Source organism: Serinus canaria, chromosome 2 (genome assembly GCF_022539315.1).
Source record: "Serinus canaria isolate serCan28SL12 chromosome 2, serCan2020, whole genome shotgun sequence".
Taxonomy (NCBI): domain Eukaryota; kingdom Metazoa; phylum Chordata; class Aves; order Passeriformes; family Fringillidae; genus Serinus; species Serinus canaria.
The window spans coordinates 13,806,202-13,818,223 of NC_066315.1; the positions used below are offsets into that span (position 1 = coordinate 13,806,202).

Here is a 12,022-nt window from a genome sequence, read left to right on the forward strand (position 1 = left end):
GTATAAACGAGCTCTTCAGCTCTTGTGTACAGATGTCCAGCTAAAGAGCACTGCCTGCTGAGCCTGTGAAGTAAATGAAACATGGACAAAAACTAAAACAATAAAGTGAAGGAAGGTGGGAAACTCTTCAGTGTGAGGAAGACCAGTGGGACTGCAAGGAGCCGAGCGTGTGTGTGCTGCTGTAAGCTCAGATAAAAGAGAAACTCTGCTACAAGCCCCTGGCCTGGTTCCTCTCTGGGCCTTCCTCCACAGACCCTGGGAGGAATTCTGACTGAGGTCTGAAGTGAATTGGCAAGTTGGGTGAGGTGATGGATGCTTTGCTGAGAGCCCAGTGGAGCTCCTGGACCATATCATTCCATATGGAGGAGGCAGTGGTGTGTGGGTGCCACTGGGGAAGAGGTACCATGGGTTTGGGACATTGCCTTGTGCTTCTGACCTTAAAAACCTGCTCTTCTCTATGCTGGCCAATGTCATGAAGAAAGGGGAAAATCAGTTCCATTAATTGGAGAAGACAGACTGGACACCTCATATCCCTGCCTCCTTTCTTCATTCTAAACATACAGACCACCAGTTGCTGTGGAATGGCCAACTAAAAGCCTCTACTCGGCATTTAAAAGGCTGCTGCTGGTGGTTTATAAGATATTCTTCATTTCAATATCTAAATGTAAGGTCTTTGTGAAGTTTACCATATCCCCTTGTTTCCTGTTTCTCTTAGCTTCTCAAATATATTTAATATTGGCATTCTATTTGTTAAATCCTATTTTCAGAGGCTGCTTTGAAATTAATTAACTAGCAGCTTTTTTTTTCCTTCTTGAATTTCTTGGCTCTCCCAAGGAATCAAGTGTATCATATCAATGCTTAATATAAACAAACAACTTTACAAATTATATTTTCTCTAAATCCAATTGGCATAAAACATATAAATCTGGGTGAAAAAAGCAAATATCTGGTGAAAATGGCAGGACTGTTAATAATTATATTATTGCATTTAAACAGATATAGATTCATGTACAGGAGGATATACATGAAAACTCTTTAGATGCCTTTGAAGTGGCACAGGAAAAGAGAATATTCACTTGAATGAAAAGTAGTAGAAAAAGAAATGGTTTTCTAAATATAATGTGTAGAGGAATCAGAATTGCATCTTCATGACACTTTAACTTAACCAATTGATTTATTTTTCTCTAAAATGGAATAGTGGAAAGCCATGTCTTTTTAGTTACAGTTTCTGAATTATAATTACTGAATATAAACTGCTGTATGTTGTTTGAGTCGTTTTGCATTATCCCTTGTGGGGGCTTATTAGGAGATTAATAAGTAAAGAGTAAAAGGAGAAGCAGCTTCTTTCCTGTCCCTCCATCTGAGAAATAACAGTGCACACTGTTTGAAAACTTCTGGCTTTGCATGTGAATGTGCAAAGATCATGACATTGCTCCTTTTTGTGTCATAAATAAGAGAGATCAACAGAATGTTTTGGATGGGCAGTATTGTGTTTTTAAATTCATTCTTAATTGAGCCCACATTCTTTGACACTGAATGTTTCCATATAACACCTCTTGCACAGAGAACTGTCTGATTATCATGGCCCATGGTTACTGATTTTTTTTTAAGGTCAAGCCCTGCTTAACAGTCAAAGGGTAATGTGGAATATATAAATTGGGGTAGCACAACTCTGGAAATTTCTGAATGTAAGGTGATAGAACTTAAACAGAACACTGGCTTTTCGATTGTTTTTTCTCCTTTTTGACATCTAATGAGCTCTTCTAGAAGCATAATACATTAATTCCTTTCATGGAGCTATAAAGAGGGTCATTTCTGAGAAAGGTCTTTCTGAAAATATCCAAATAAATATGGAGTGGTCATTCTTCTCATCTATTTTCACCATAAATAGGGCATGCAAGTTCTTTATTAGACTATTACATTTGTATCTTCTGCAAATCACTTTTTACCAGTTGGAAATGACCCATGTTCCGGGTCAGTGGTGATAGAAGGGATGAAGCTGTGCTAATTCTTTAATGTGGGAGTCCTCTTTTACTTCCCTCCTTGGAGAGTGGCCTCAGATCAAAGGTTTCTGATACTGGGTGACTGTAACTCATTCCTTCTTCTATAAATGGCTGGGCTGTATCTGCATTATTGCAGCTTCTGGGGTCATGTTCTTCAGTACACATCAGGAAAAGAGCAACCTTGGAAAACTGAACCTACTGGGAATAAAAAGAGGCTCACCCAAACAGTAGTGTCAGTTTCCTGAGATACATGGATAGTTATAGGAAGTGATTGGCACAATTAGTTTGGAGGTAAATTACTGACATTTGGGAGAAATTGTTGTTACAAGATGCTATGTTAATAAGGAGAACAGTTCCAAATCTGACATCTGTGTAAGTAGGGTTTTTTTAAAATGGAATTTCTCTTCATGCAATGCATCTTTTGGGTTAATTAATTATATATATGTAATGTATTTTCCATGTACAATAGACATTATTTGTGCAGCCTTCTTTGTTCTTTGGTTTTGTTTTTTTTTTTTTTAGAAATGAGGATCAATTTGGTCTTATTCCATCTTTGTCTAAAATCCAGTTAAAAAGCAGCCGTGAAACCTCATCCAAATAAAAAACTCCAGAAATCTCTTTACTAGACCATCAGACAACATGGAAAATGGATCTGTGTGTATATTATTTCATTTATAAACAGATGTTTTCATCAGACAGAGTTACTTACATAAACTGTGGGAATGTTTTGGTAATTAATTACAGCTTTTAGCATCCTGTCTGAGAGTGACACCAAATAGTTCAGGGTCTGTCATGGTCATAGTGGAGCATTAAATGAACGAAGAACAACCTTTATAATCTATATAGGGATTCAACAATAATAATTACCCTTATAGATGTGAACTTGCCCAAAGTCTTTTGGGTAGAATTACAGTCTCAAAAGACTAAACAAATTCTTTTTCTTCATCTCTCATCACAAATCCTGTCTCAGTCTGAGGCCATCACAAGGAACTAGAGCCAAACAAATGAGCAACCTCTTCCAAAGAGCATAAGATACAAGGAAAAAGACTGGATAGCAAAAAATGATCAGTGACCAAAATGATCTCTCTTACTGACTGTCCTAAAGGATATATGGGACACATTTCTGTTGCTGTAGAAATAATTAAGTGAAAACTTGGTTTGCATTTTTAAATTGTCTTTCAGAAAATGACTTTGAAGATGTCTTCAGTGTATTTTGCCCCTGTTGTAATGCTGTCTAGTGTAGTTTTGTTTTAAATAAGCAACCAAAATTTGTCACACTTTAGCCATTCAGGAGGTGAAACAAAGGGAGAACCCAGTTTCTTCACTATTTGGAAAGTAGCAAATGATTTAGCAGACGTGAAACTATAACCACACCAGGTGGAGAATGTTCTGGTTGGATTGTGATGCTGGGAGTTTGCAGGGGTACAACTGTAAGTTAAAATCACAAGTGAGTTCATGCAATGGCAGCTAGTAATTGAATTACACAGACCATTCTAATGCATAATTTCATCTACCAGCTACAGAGTCTTTGATGAGACTCTTTTTACATATTGCAAATCATCTGAAATTAAAAGTATAGCAAAATTGCTTCATTTTTCCTGTCCCCTTTCATCAAATCCTCCAGCAAAACCCCATGGGTACACCATGCTGAACTAAATCTTAAAGTGTTAGCTTATGTGTCCTCATTAAAATTACTCCAAAATGCTGCAGTTAAGTGTAGTGGTGGTATTATGACTTGGCAGTTTTAGTATTATATTGATCAATTTCCATTTCAAACATGATAAAGCTGACATGGCCCGTGGTCCCCAAAGATGTTTGGGAAAGAAATTTCTTTTTACAAAATTAGGGCATTTAATTGTAACTGATGCATGTCTGCCCTGGTCCCAGGAGGGCTTACAGGTGCATTTCCAGAAGAAATGGGAATTCCCTGAGTGATCCTGATGGCTTCTGTACCATGAAATCTTCTCCTTTATGGTATTGCAGCTAAAAGTGACACACACCTTTTTCAGCTGGATGTTGAGAGCATGTGTGCTAAAGGTGGAAGATGCTGAAGATAAGTGCAGCTTTCTGGATTAGCAATTGAATATTTTACACAAAAGAATCCCAAACAATATATATTTTAAATAGCAGCATCACAGCTGGCTCAGTAAATCCCAATGTCCAAGCTGCAGCGATGTTTCTCACCTGTGCCTCTGTGGTTTGTTAGCACAGCTATCTCTGAATTAGCTCTGGCAGTAATGGAAACCCCTGCCAATGTGGGGTTACAGGTAGCCAGGAGCACCTTAAGGCTGTGTGGTGTAGGTGTCTGTGAGAAGGATGGTGTGTGGCAGTGCTGGGTGCTGATCCCTCTGCTCCTCCTCTAGCTTGGTGCTTGTCCCAATGCTGCCACTCGTGGGTGCAGGGAGAGCTGTTTGCCAGAAAGCAGGGAGAAAGAAAGGAGTGGAGGGCTTGTCTGGGGCTGGTGGATCTTCTAATATTTCACTATTTGGCTAACACCAGCATGACTGTGTCTGTGATTGCAGCACTGGTATTTTGTTCCAATCTGATAATAGCACTATTTGGAGCCTCTGAAGAAAGGTGAGAGGTGAAAGTGCTGAGAAACAAAAAGACTTACAGAAACCACATCTCTGTGCCATTCTGGCTTTTACTTCTGCTGTCACAAAAAATTGCTGAGTGACTTGGATGTCTTCTGTGTAAAATAAGCTGATTTAAGTCTTAGCAGGAGAGAGGCAATCTTCTACAGAAGTGGGTTACAAGCAGAAATATTTTGGTAGGTGGGATGAATGTACTCTTCTGTCAGCACAGATAACATTACGTGTAAACTTTTAGCAAAATTCTTGACATTAGTATAGATACACAAGACAGAGGCCTAATTTAACTCTCTTAGCTTAGGTAATTTCATTTACATTGAGTGTTGTGATGCTTGAGATTTTTTACAGCACAAATTTCCAATATAAGCTTTGTGTAATGTGACTGTTCATTGTGATTCTGAGACCTGGTGATTGAATAATTGAAGAACAACACTTCCCTAGATGAGCATCTTTCCTTCTCTCTTACTCTTGTGAAATGGTCCTGTGCAGGCATAATGGATGCTGTGTGGAGAGAGGTCTTTGTGTTCTATAAATAAAAATGTCTTCTTAAGAAGTTTGTGTTGAACACTGTAAGCAGGAATCAATAAAAAATGGAATTCTCTATAAAGTACAGAAATACAGAAAACATCTTGTTTCATAGGAAGAAATTTCTGTTCATTCAGACTAGGTGATGTCTGCCAGGTAGTGGGTTATTGTTAGGTGACAATAATGCATGCACCAACTGTATGGGTGGTTTAGTGCATTAAATGATTTGTTGTTATTTCTTTGTCAGATTCTGATTCTGTTGTTATACCTGCCCACTACTTTGAACAAGAGAAATTGTTGTTTTGGCTTATATAGGAGCTGTGCTGCCCCTGTCACCTGAAGAGAAGCATTGAATAAGAGAAGCAACAGGAAAAAATCAATTTGTATACACCATTCCTTGGCTTTTATGGCATTTGCTGTACAAAGCTGACTTCCCCTTTCTAAGAAGACACAGAGCAAGTTTCTAGTTTGCTGTGTGGTTAACCAGAACTGCAATACTGGGTTGTTTTCAGTTACTGAAAGGCACAAAGCTTTTGCTCATTTGTGGCAGGGTAAAATAATTTATGATGGTTATTTGTTAAGCTGGTTACCTGTGCAAACATATTTTTACAAGGTTATCTTGTGTTGGATGAATTGAAGCTTCAATGTCTCGAAATGGAAGACTTTATCTTATACTACAACATCTTTCAAGAAAAGAAGTTCTCATCAATTAAGAAAGCTTTGGTTTAGTATGCCTGGGAAAAGATTGGTCTTGCACAGGAAGCTTTTGAAAACTGCTCTATTTCACAGTTATAACAAGACCTGAATTTCTTAGCAAAGTTTGTCAAATATATACAAGAAATAATGTTGTGAAGGACAATTGTAAGGGAATTGTAAAGTTGTGAAGGACAGCTGTAGGGTGCTGCATCTAGAATATTGGACTAGTATTGTTCCAAGCCAAAAAAATATCAGTATGGCAAATAGGGAAAGGAAATACTCATACTGATGAAATGAAGTATTGATTTAAGAGGGGGTCAAAAATCTGCTCTCTGCTATAAATAAAATAATAACTTTTGGCTGCAAATGTGCATTGCTGTTTGTTTATTATTTTAGAGGGTTTTGAGATTCCAAAAAGTAATATTGCAAAATATGTAGGACTACAGTCCTGTTTTAAAAATAGATACTCTCTCTGAATTATCTGATTTGGCATGAAGATAGACAAACATTGACTGGAAAAAATACTCAGCTTCTGAAGGAAGTATACTTATATGTACTATAGTATATTTATAATTTTCTTTTGAAAAGCTAAGCAGAATTTTAGCTCCATGTATTATTTCAGTTGGAAGGAACTAAGCTATGTAAGCAATCAGTAACACTGACTTCAGGCTAAAGGTAACTCCCCATCATTAAGAATCTGCCTCTGTGCTTTTGTTGGCTTTTAGTGATCAGACTGGGTAAGGACTAATAACCTTTAGAAGCTGAAGAATTTGTACAGCTTGTAGGAAAGATGTGCAGACAAATTCATCAATTAAAAAGAAAGAGAAAAATTATCAGTCTCAGTAGGATCAGTGTGTATCTCTGTCAGCACAATCTCCATCTGCTGCTGTTCTACAAATGTGACTGTACTTGTACCTTCAGGCAAACCAGGCAAAGCATTATTATGTGAAATAATAAATTCAAGTTTTGAACTCTACAGCATGCTGTTCGGGTTTTAAGGACAGTACCTGGAGCAGTGAGACTGCTTTGATTGTAAAATTGATTACATACAGAGACTTGGGGAAATTATCTAGTGCCATAGTGGTCACTGAGTGCACTCATTTGGTGCATTTGCTCTCATTGAGAATGAACTGAGGAGAGTGATGCTCTGAAAGCCTTGCTGAGTATGTGCTTGGGAATCTGTGCACTAGAGGTTTGAAGTTGGAAAAAGAGGAAGGGAAGCATGAGTGGGTGGAAGATCTCCAACTCCACCTAGGCTTTATTTGGGTGTCCCTGGCATTAAGGAACAGGAGCTCTTGCCCTTGAGTGGCCGAGCCATTGCGCTGTCCTTGGGTCTAGTCTTCCTTTTGTATTCATTTTATAACCAGCTGCATTGTTAATGTGCAAGGACTGGTTGTTTTTTATAAGACCCTTTTTTGTTTCTTTTAAACTAGAAAGATGAAAACTACAGAAGCCTACCACGAGATACTAGTAGCTGGTCTAACCAGTTTCAGAGAGACAATGCTCGTTCATCGTTAAGTGCCAGTCATCCCATGGTGGACAAGTGGCTGGAGAGGCAAGAACAGGTAATATATATGTGTATATATATATATTACTTTATCAATCTAATCTTTGTGCTACTCCAAGCTATTACAAAGAAGTGTATTCTTACCTGACTGAGGCTCTTTAAGCATGATAGAAGCTCCAGCAGTATGCTGACTACATTTGTATGGGATACCTTCTGCTTCAAAAAAAGCTGCATTAAGACTGAAATGGACACCTGAAAATAATTTCATTTTTGAGTTTATAAATACATTCTTGTAGTATATGGAGTGCTACTGTTCTTCCCAACTGATACCAACAGGTTATTTTAATTAGTATTATTTTGATAAGCACTCTAAGCCATTGAAATCCAACAATGATACTACGTAATGTGGGTCAGTTTTGGTACTGCACCTTTAAATGCTTGTTATTTTTAACACCATAAAACTTATTAATTATAAATTTTAAGACAGTATTATATTTGTTTAGTCTATATTTATATTGGTTTTTTTCTTAGTCTTTTTTGAGACACTTAGTAGTTCCAATTTGTGGTTGTTTTTAATCAATTTTTTTATTTCTTAATTTGTTAATAAGCTGGTAGTCACAGAGGTTTAAAGGTCTGAAATTCAAATTACCAAACAGTCACTACATGTCTTTGTATACGTCTGAAATTTTCAAAGAGGTGTCTTCAGATGTATACAGAAAATGCATCTTTAATATGGAAATTGGAAATACTGCAGCAAGCTCACATGTAGGGTAATGCATATGTAGCATTATTGCCTCGTTTTTTTTCTTTATGCAATGTGCCATGAAAATACTGAATTTTTGCATTGAACAACAATGTATAAATTTTCTATTTTATAGCAATAGGACATAAACCCAAAATTTGCTTTAATTCAGAAGAGCTTCAAAATGAAAATTGCTATTTGACACAGCCCAGGCTTTGTTACACTGTACCATGTGAATGGAGGGGAAGGTTTATAATCCAATCCCTGGTGTCCTAGGCCTGATCTGCACCCACATATCCCTTACTGATATTTGAAGTTTGCCATTGCCAAATCATAGCATACTCCAAACATTCTTTGTTCAAACCCATTCTTAGTTTAAACTGAGCGTAAATAATATCACAGAGTATTAAAAAATCCTCTCAACCTCCTCCCAAATGTGAGTTATTAACTATTTTTGTGCCTTGTAATTACCTGCAAAGTTATTATATATTCCATGAGAAAAATTCTGTCTTTGGTCTTTCTATTCTTTCCTCTGCACATTTGATGCCAGCGTTCCTTCCATTGCTGTTTTCCTCCAAGAAGATACAGTGTTAGGTTGGATGAAGTGAGCTGCTGTCTCTGAATCAGCCTGTCTTGAAAGGGAAAGTCAGTGCCCAGATTTGAAGGCATCTCCTGTGTCAGTTCTGCTTGTTTGATGTTGTCAAGGCGTGTTTCCATGCATTGTTAGATTCGCACTGTGGCACTTAATGAAACTGTTGTCTCAGCAAAAGAAGTTGGATTAGAAACCTTAATGGTGATCATCTTGTAAAATGTTTGCTACGTGAAATTTTAATATATGATGTTTCATATTAAGCTTTGTGTTGATTTTAGTCTCTGAACAGCTTAACTAGTGCAATTTGTTCACCAATTAGGTAAATAATTTGCCAGTAATGGTAGACTGGAAGCATATTTGTTAGCAGAGTTAACTGTTTGCAGTTTGAAATTGTAAATATGATGTTTCTTTAGAGCAAGTTTTCTGCTTTTTGTTTTTGTTTGTTTGTACTGATGTTTTTATCAAGAGAGATGGTTTATTCTTTGAATATGTTAATGATTCTGCATGTACCTGGAAGATCACCATCCTTTTGCAGTTTCATAGAGCAGGACAATTGGTTAGACTGAAATCTTTTTAGCAGGATACATACAGGAGGATAAAGTCTATTGGGAAAGTGGGATGCACTATAGGGAAGAAGGGAGGAGCCTGGTAGGGGATGGAGTAGCTGCAGACAGAGATATTCTTCCACACATTTTGGCATTTTTAATATCTTCTTCAGTATCCACTGTGGGATGTTATTTCCCACTGGTTAAACCTTCACTTCTGATAAGGGGAAGCTCAAGCAACAACGTTGCAATCTGGCATGATCAATTAATTTAGCAACTTCAGTTGTGTTCCTGTGTGCTTGGCAGAGCTGTCGAGGGGCTGGAGTGCTCTGTGCACCCTGCCAGGACGTGCATAAAGAGTAGCAGACAGCAGGTCTGGCATCAAGGGTAAGGCAGCAACAGTGCCAAGAAACCTGTAGGGCAGAACCCATTACCCCCAGATACCAGGGGTATTCATAGTCCTGCCCTAACATGCCTTTATGGCTCTTCAGAGAAGGTAGTGGAAAACATTCAGTTCATCTTGCAGACCCCAGAGACTTTTTGTTGTATGAAGGCTCTTCTGTATGGGCTCAAATTACTTCTCTCAAAGCTGGCCTCATCTCTTTCTTTTGAATATGAGGCAAGAAAGAATTCCAGGATGATCTTTGTCACCATCTAGCATAAATGAATATTCACTGGAATTACTTTTTGAAAGTGTGATGTGCCAAAGAAGTACAATTATTTTTGTGTGGACAGTACCTCATTTCCTATAAACTGCACTAGGGAGCAAACTGTAATTCTGTAGCATCACAGCTCATTCTGAAGATGGAACAAGAGACATTGTTTCTGGGAAACCATTATAAACCACTGTAGCAGGCATTAATAAGGGCATAGAATTGGATATTTTCAAGTAGGTGTTAGAGAAGTAGTTCTGTAAACTTTTCTGGGTGTTTGTGCCTAAAAATGGAGGAATGTATGAGACCCGTTAAAATTTCTGGCAGTAATTGCTGTTGCTCGTGTTTGTGGAGTTTTACTTGGGCTCTAGTAAATTAGAGTGATACATCAAATTAATGGAAAAGATTGTCTGGTTTACAAGTCCTTTAAGGTCTTCTGCTTGTATGTGCTGGTTAGCTATGTCTGCCTAGCAATTGTTCCCAGTTAGTTCCAGAGCTCTCTGGTTGTCCACGGGGCAAATGACCCATGTGTTTCTCAGTAACTTCTGATATTTCTCAAGCCCAGGAGATAAATTATGTGAAACTCTGTACCAAAGAATAATTTCACCACTATGGAGCCAAAAATGCAAATTCAGTTTCAGAATACTGTTAGAAAGGTAGGGGTTTTTAAGGGACTTTTTACAAGAGCATGTAGTGATAGGACAAAGGGGTATGGTTTTCAACTGACAGAGAAGAGATTTAGATTAGATATAAGAAAGCAATTTTTCATTAGGAGGGTGGTGAGGCACTGAAACTAGTTGCTCTAAGAAGTTGTGGATGCCCCATCCCATCAAGGCCAGGTTGAGTGGGGCTCTGAGCAACCTGGTCCAGTGAAAGGTGTACCTGTCCATGGAGGGGGGGTGGGGGAGTGGAGCTATAGGTGATCTTTAAGGTCCCTTCCAGCTCAAACCATTCTGTGACTCTATCATTGTGTTTTTTACTCTTTCACTCAATTAATTATTTTTTACAGATTGTCAAGTACTAGGGAAAAAAAAAGAGTGCAATCTTTAATTTGATTCAGAAATATAATAGAAAAAGCTGGTTTTTACTCTTTGTCTCCGCAACACCTCCCTTTTCCCCACAGCTACCAAACTTTAAAGAATAGTTGAAAAATCTTATTTTCTCTGAAATTTATTCATGTATGTGGTAATGTCACTTTTATTTGAGAACTCTTTCTTCCCTCAGTTCACCTCCAGACTTGCTTGGGCCCTGATCAAATCTGGCCTCATGCTGTTTCATACCAAGGAGACATGAAAGGGAATGCGTGAAAGAGTTAAAGTTTTCACCAGTTCCTTAAGTTTAGGTACACAGAAACTTTCTCTCACATGCTCATTTTTGTTTCATTAGTCAAATATTGGAAGTGACAGCAAACAAGAGACCATGAATTCCGTGCTCAGCTGGTTGGGAATGGGTGCAGGGTCAGCAGGAGAGGAAATCATAAAAAAGCCTCACTTAAGTATGAAGCAGTTGATCAGATTTGCAAATGCAACAAGTTTAGTGTGGGTAAAACTTTATGTAATTATAGTTTAGTGCAGTTAAAACTATATGTCAGTCTATATACATACAGATACATATATATTTTTATACATTCATGTATTTGGTGTTTGTCTATATTTATTGGTGCATGAAAACAAAGTAGGAGATGGAGTTAAATTTTATAGTTATTACTGAAGAACATGTCTGATTCCTGAGTAGCTTTCTGGTATCCAGCAAAAGCCAGACTAAAGCAACTCAAATACATTCTGAAATGGCAAGAGAAGCTGGTTACTACTGCTGTCTTCTTGAGCAGAAATGTGCTATGTGAAACACTTGCCTAAATTATTTTTGTTCATGACATCTGTCCATAGTAATCTGGTTCAGTTTCTCTGGTTCCTGTGCAGCAGGGTAACGTGGCAGTAGCATATGGGTCTTGTATCTCCAGCTGTAAAGTACCTGCCTTCAGCTTGTATTTTCAGCAAAATAAGGCCTGCTTTTAATATGATTGAATATGCTCTCTTCAGATATTTGGATACTATAAATTAATACATTTTAGCACTGTCAGTTGAAAAAAATAATGAAAGCTTCAGAGGATAGGTTGGTGAATTTAAACCACTAATTTAATGTGGCTTTGTCAAATTTTCATGTAACAA

The 12,022-nt window shown here is 37.7% G+C and overlaps 1 protein-coding gene across 14 annotated transcripts in view; it reads left to right on the plus strand.

Annotated features, from left to right (window-relative positions):
* The window catches only part of PARD3 (par-3 family cell polarity regulator), a 443,013-nt gene that overhangs the window by 184,331 nt on the left and 246,660 nt on the right, over positions 1-12,022 (plus strand). For 10 of the 14 annotated variants that reach the window (XM_030229752.2, XM_030229789.2, XM_030229783.2 and 7 more), the window contains one exon: positions 7,249-7,380. The exons of the other annotated variants lie outside the window; for them this stretch is intronic. In XM_030229752.2, the coding sequence (XP_030085612.2) occupies positions 7,249-7,380 (132 nt within the window). The remainder of the gene's footprint in view (positions 1-7,248; positions 7,381-12,022) is intronic. 14 annotated transcript variants of the gene reach the window in all.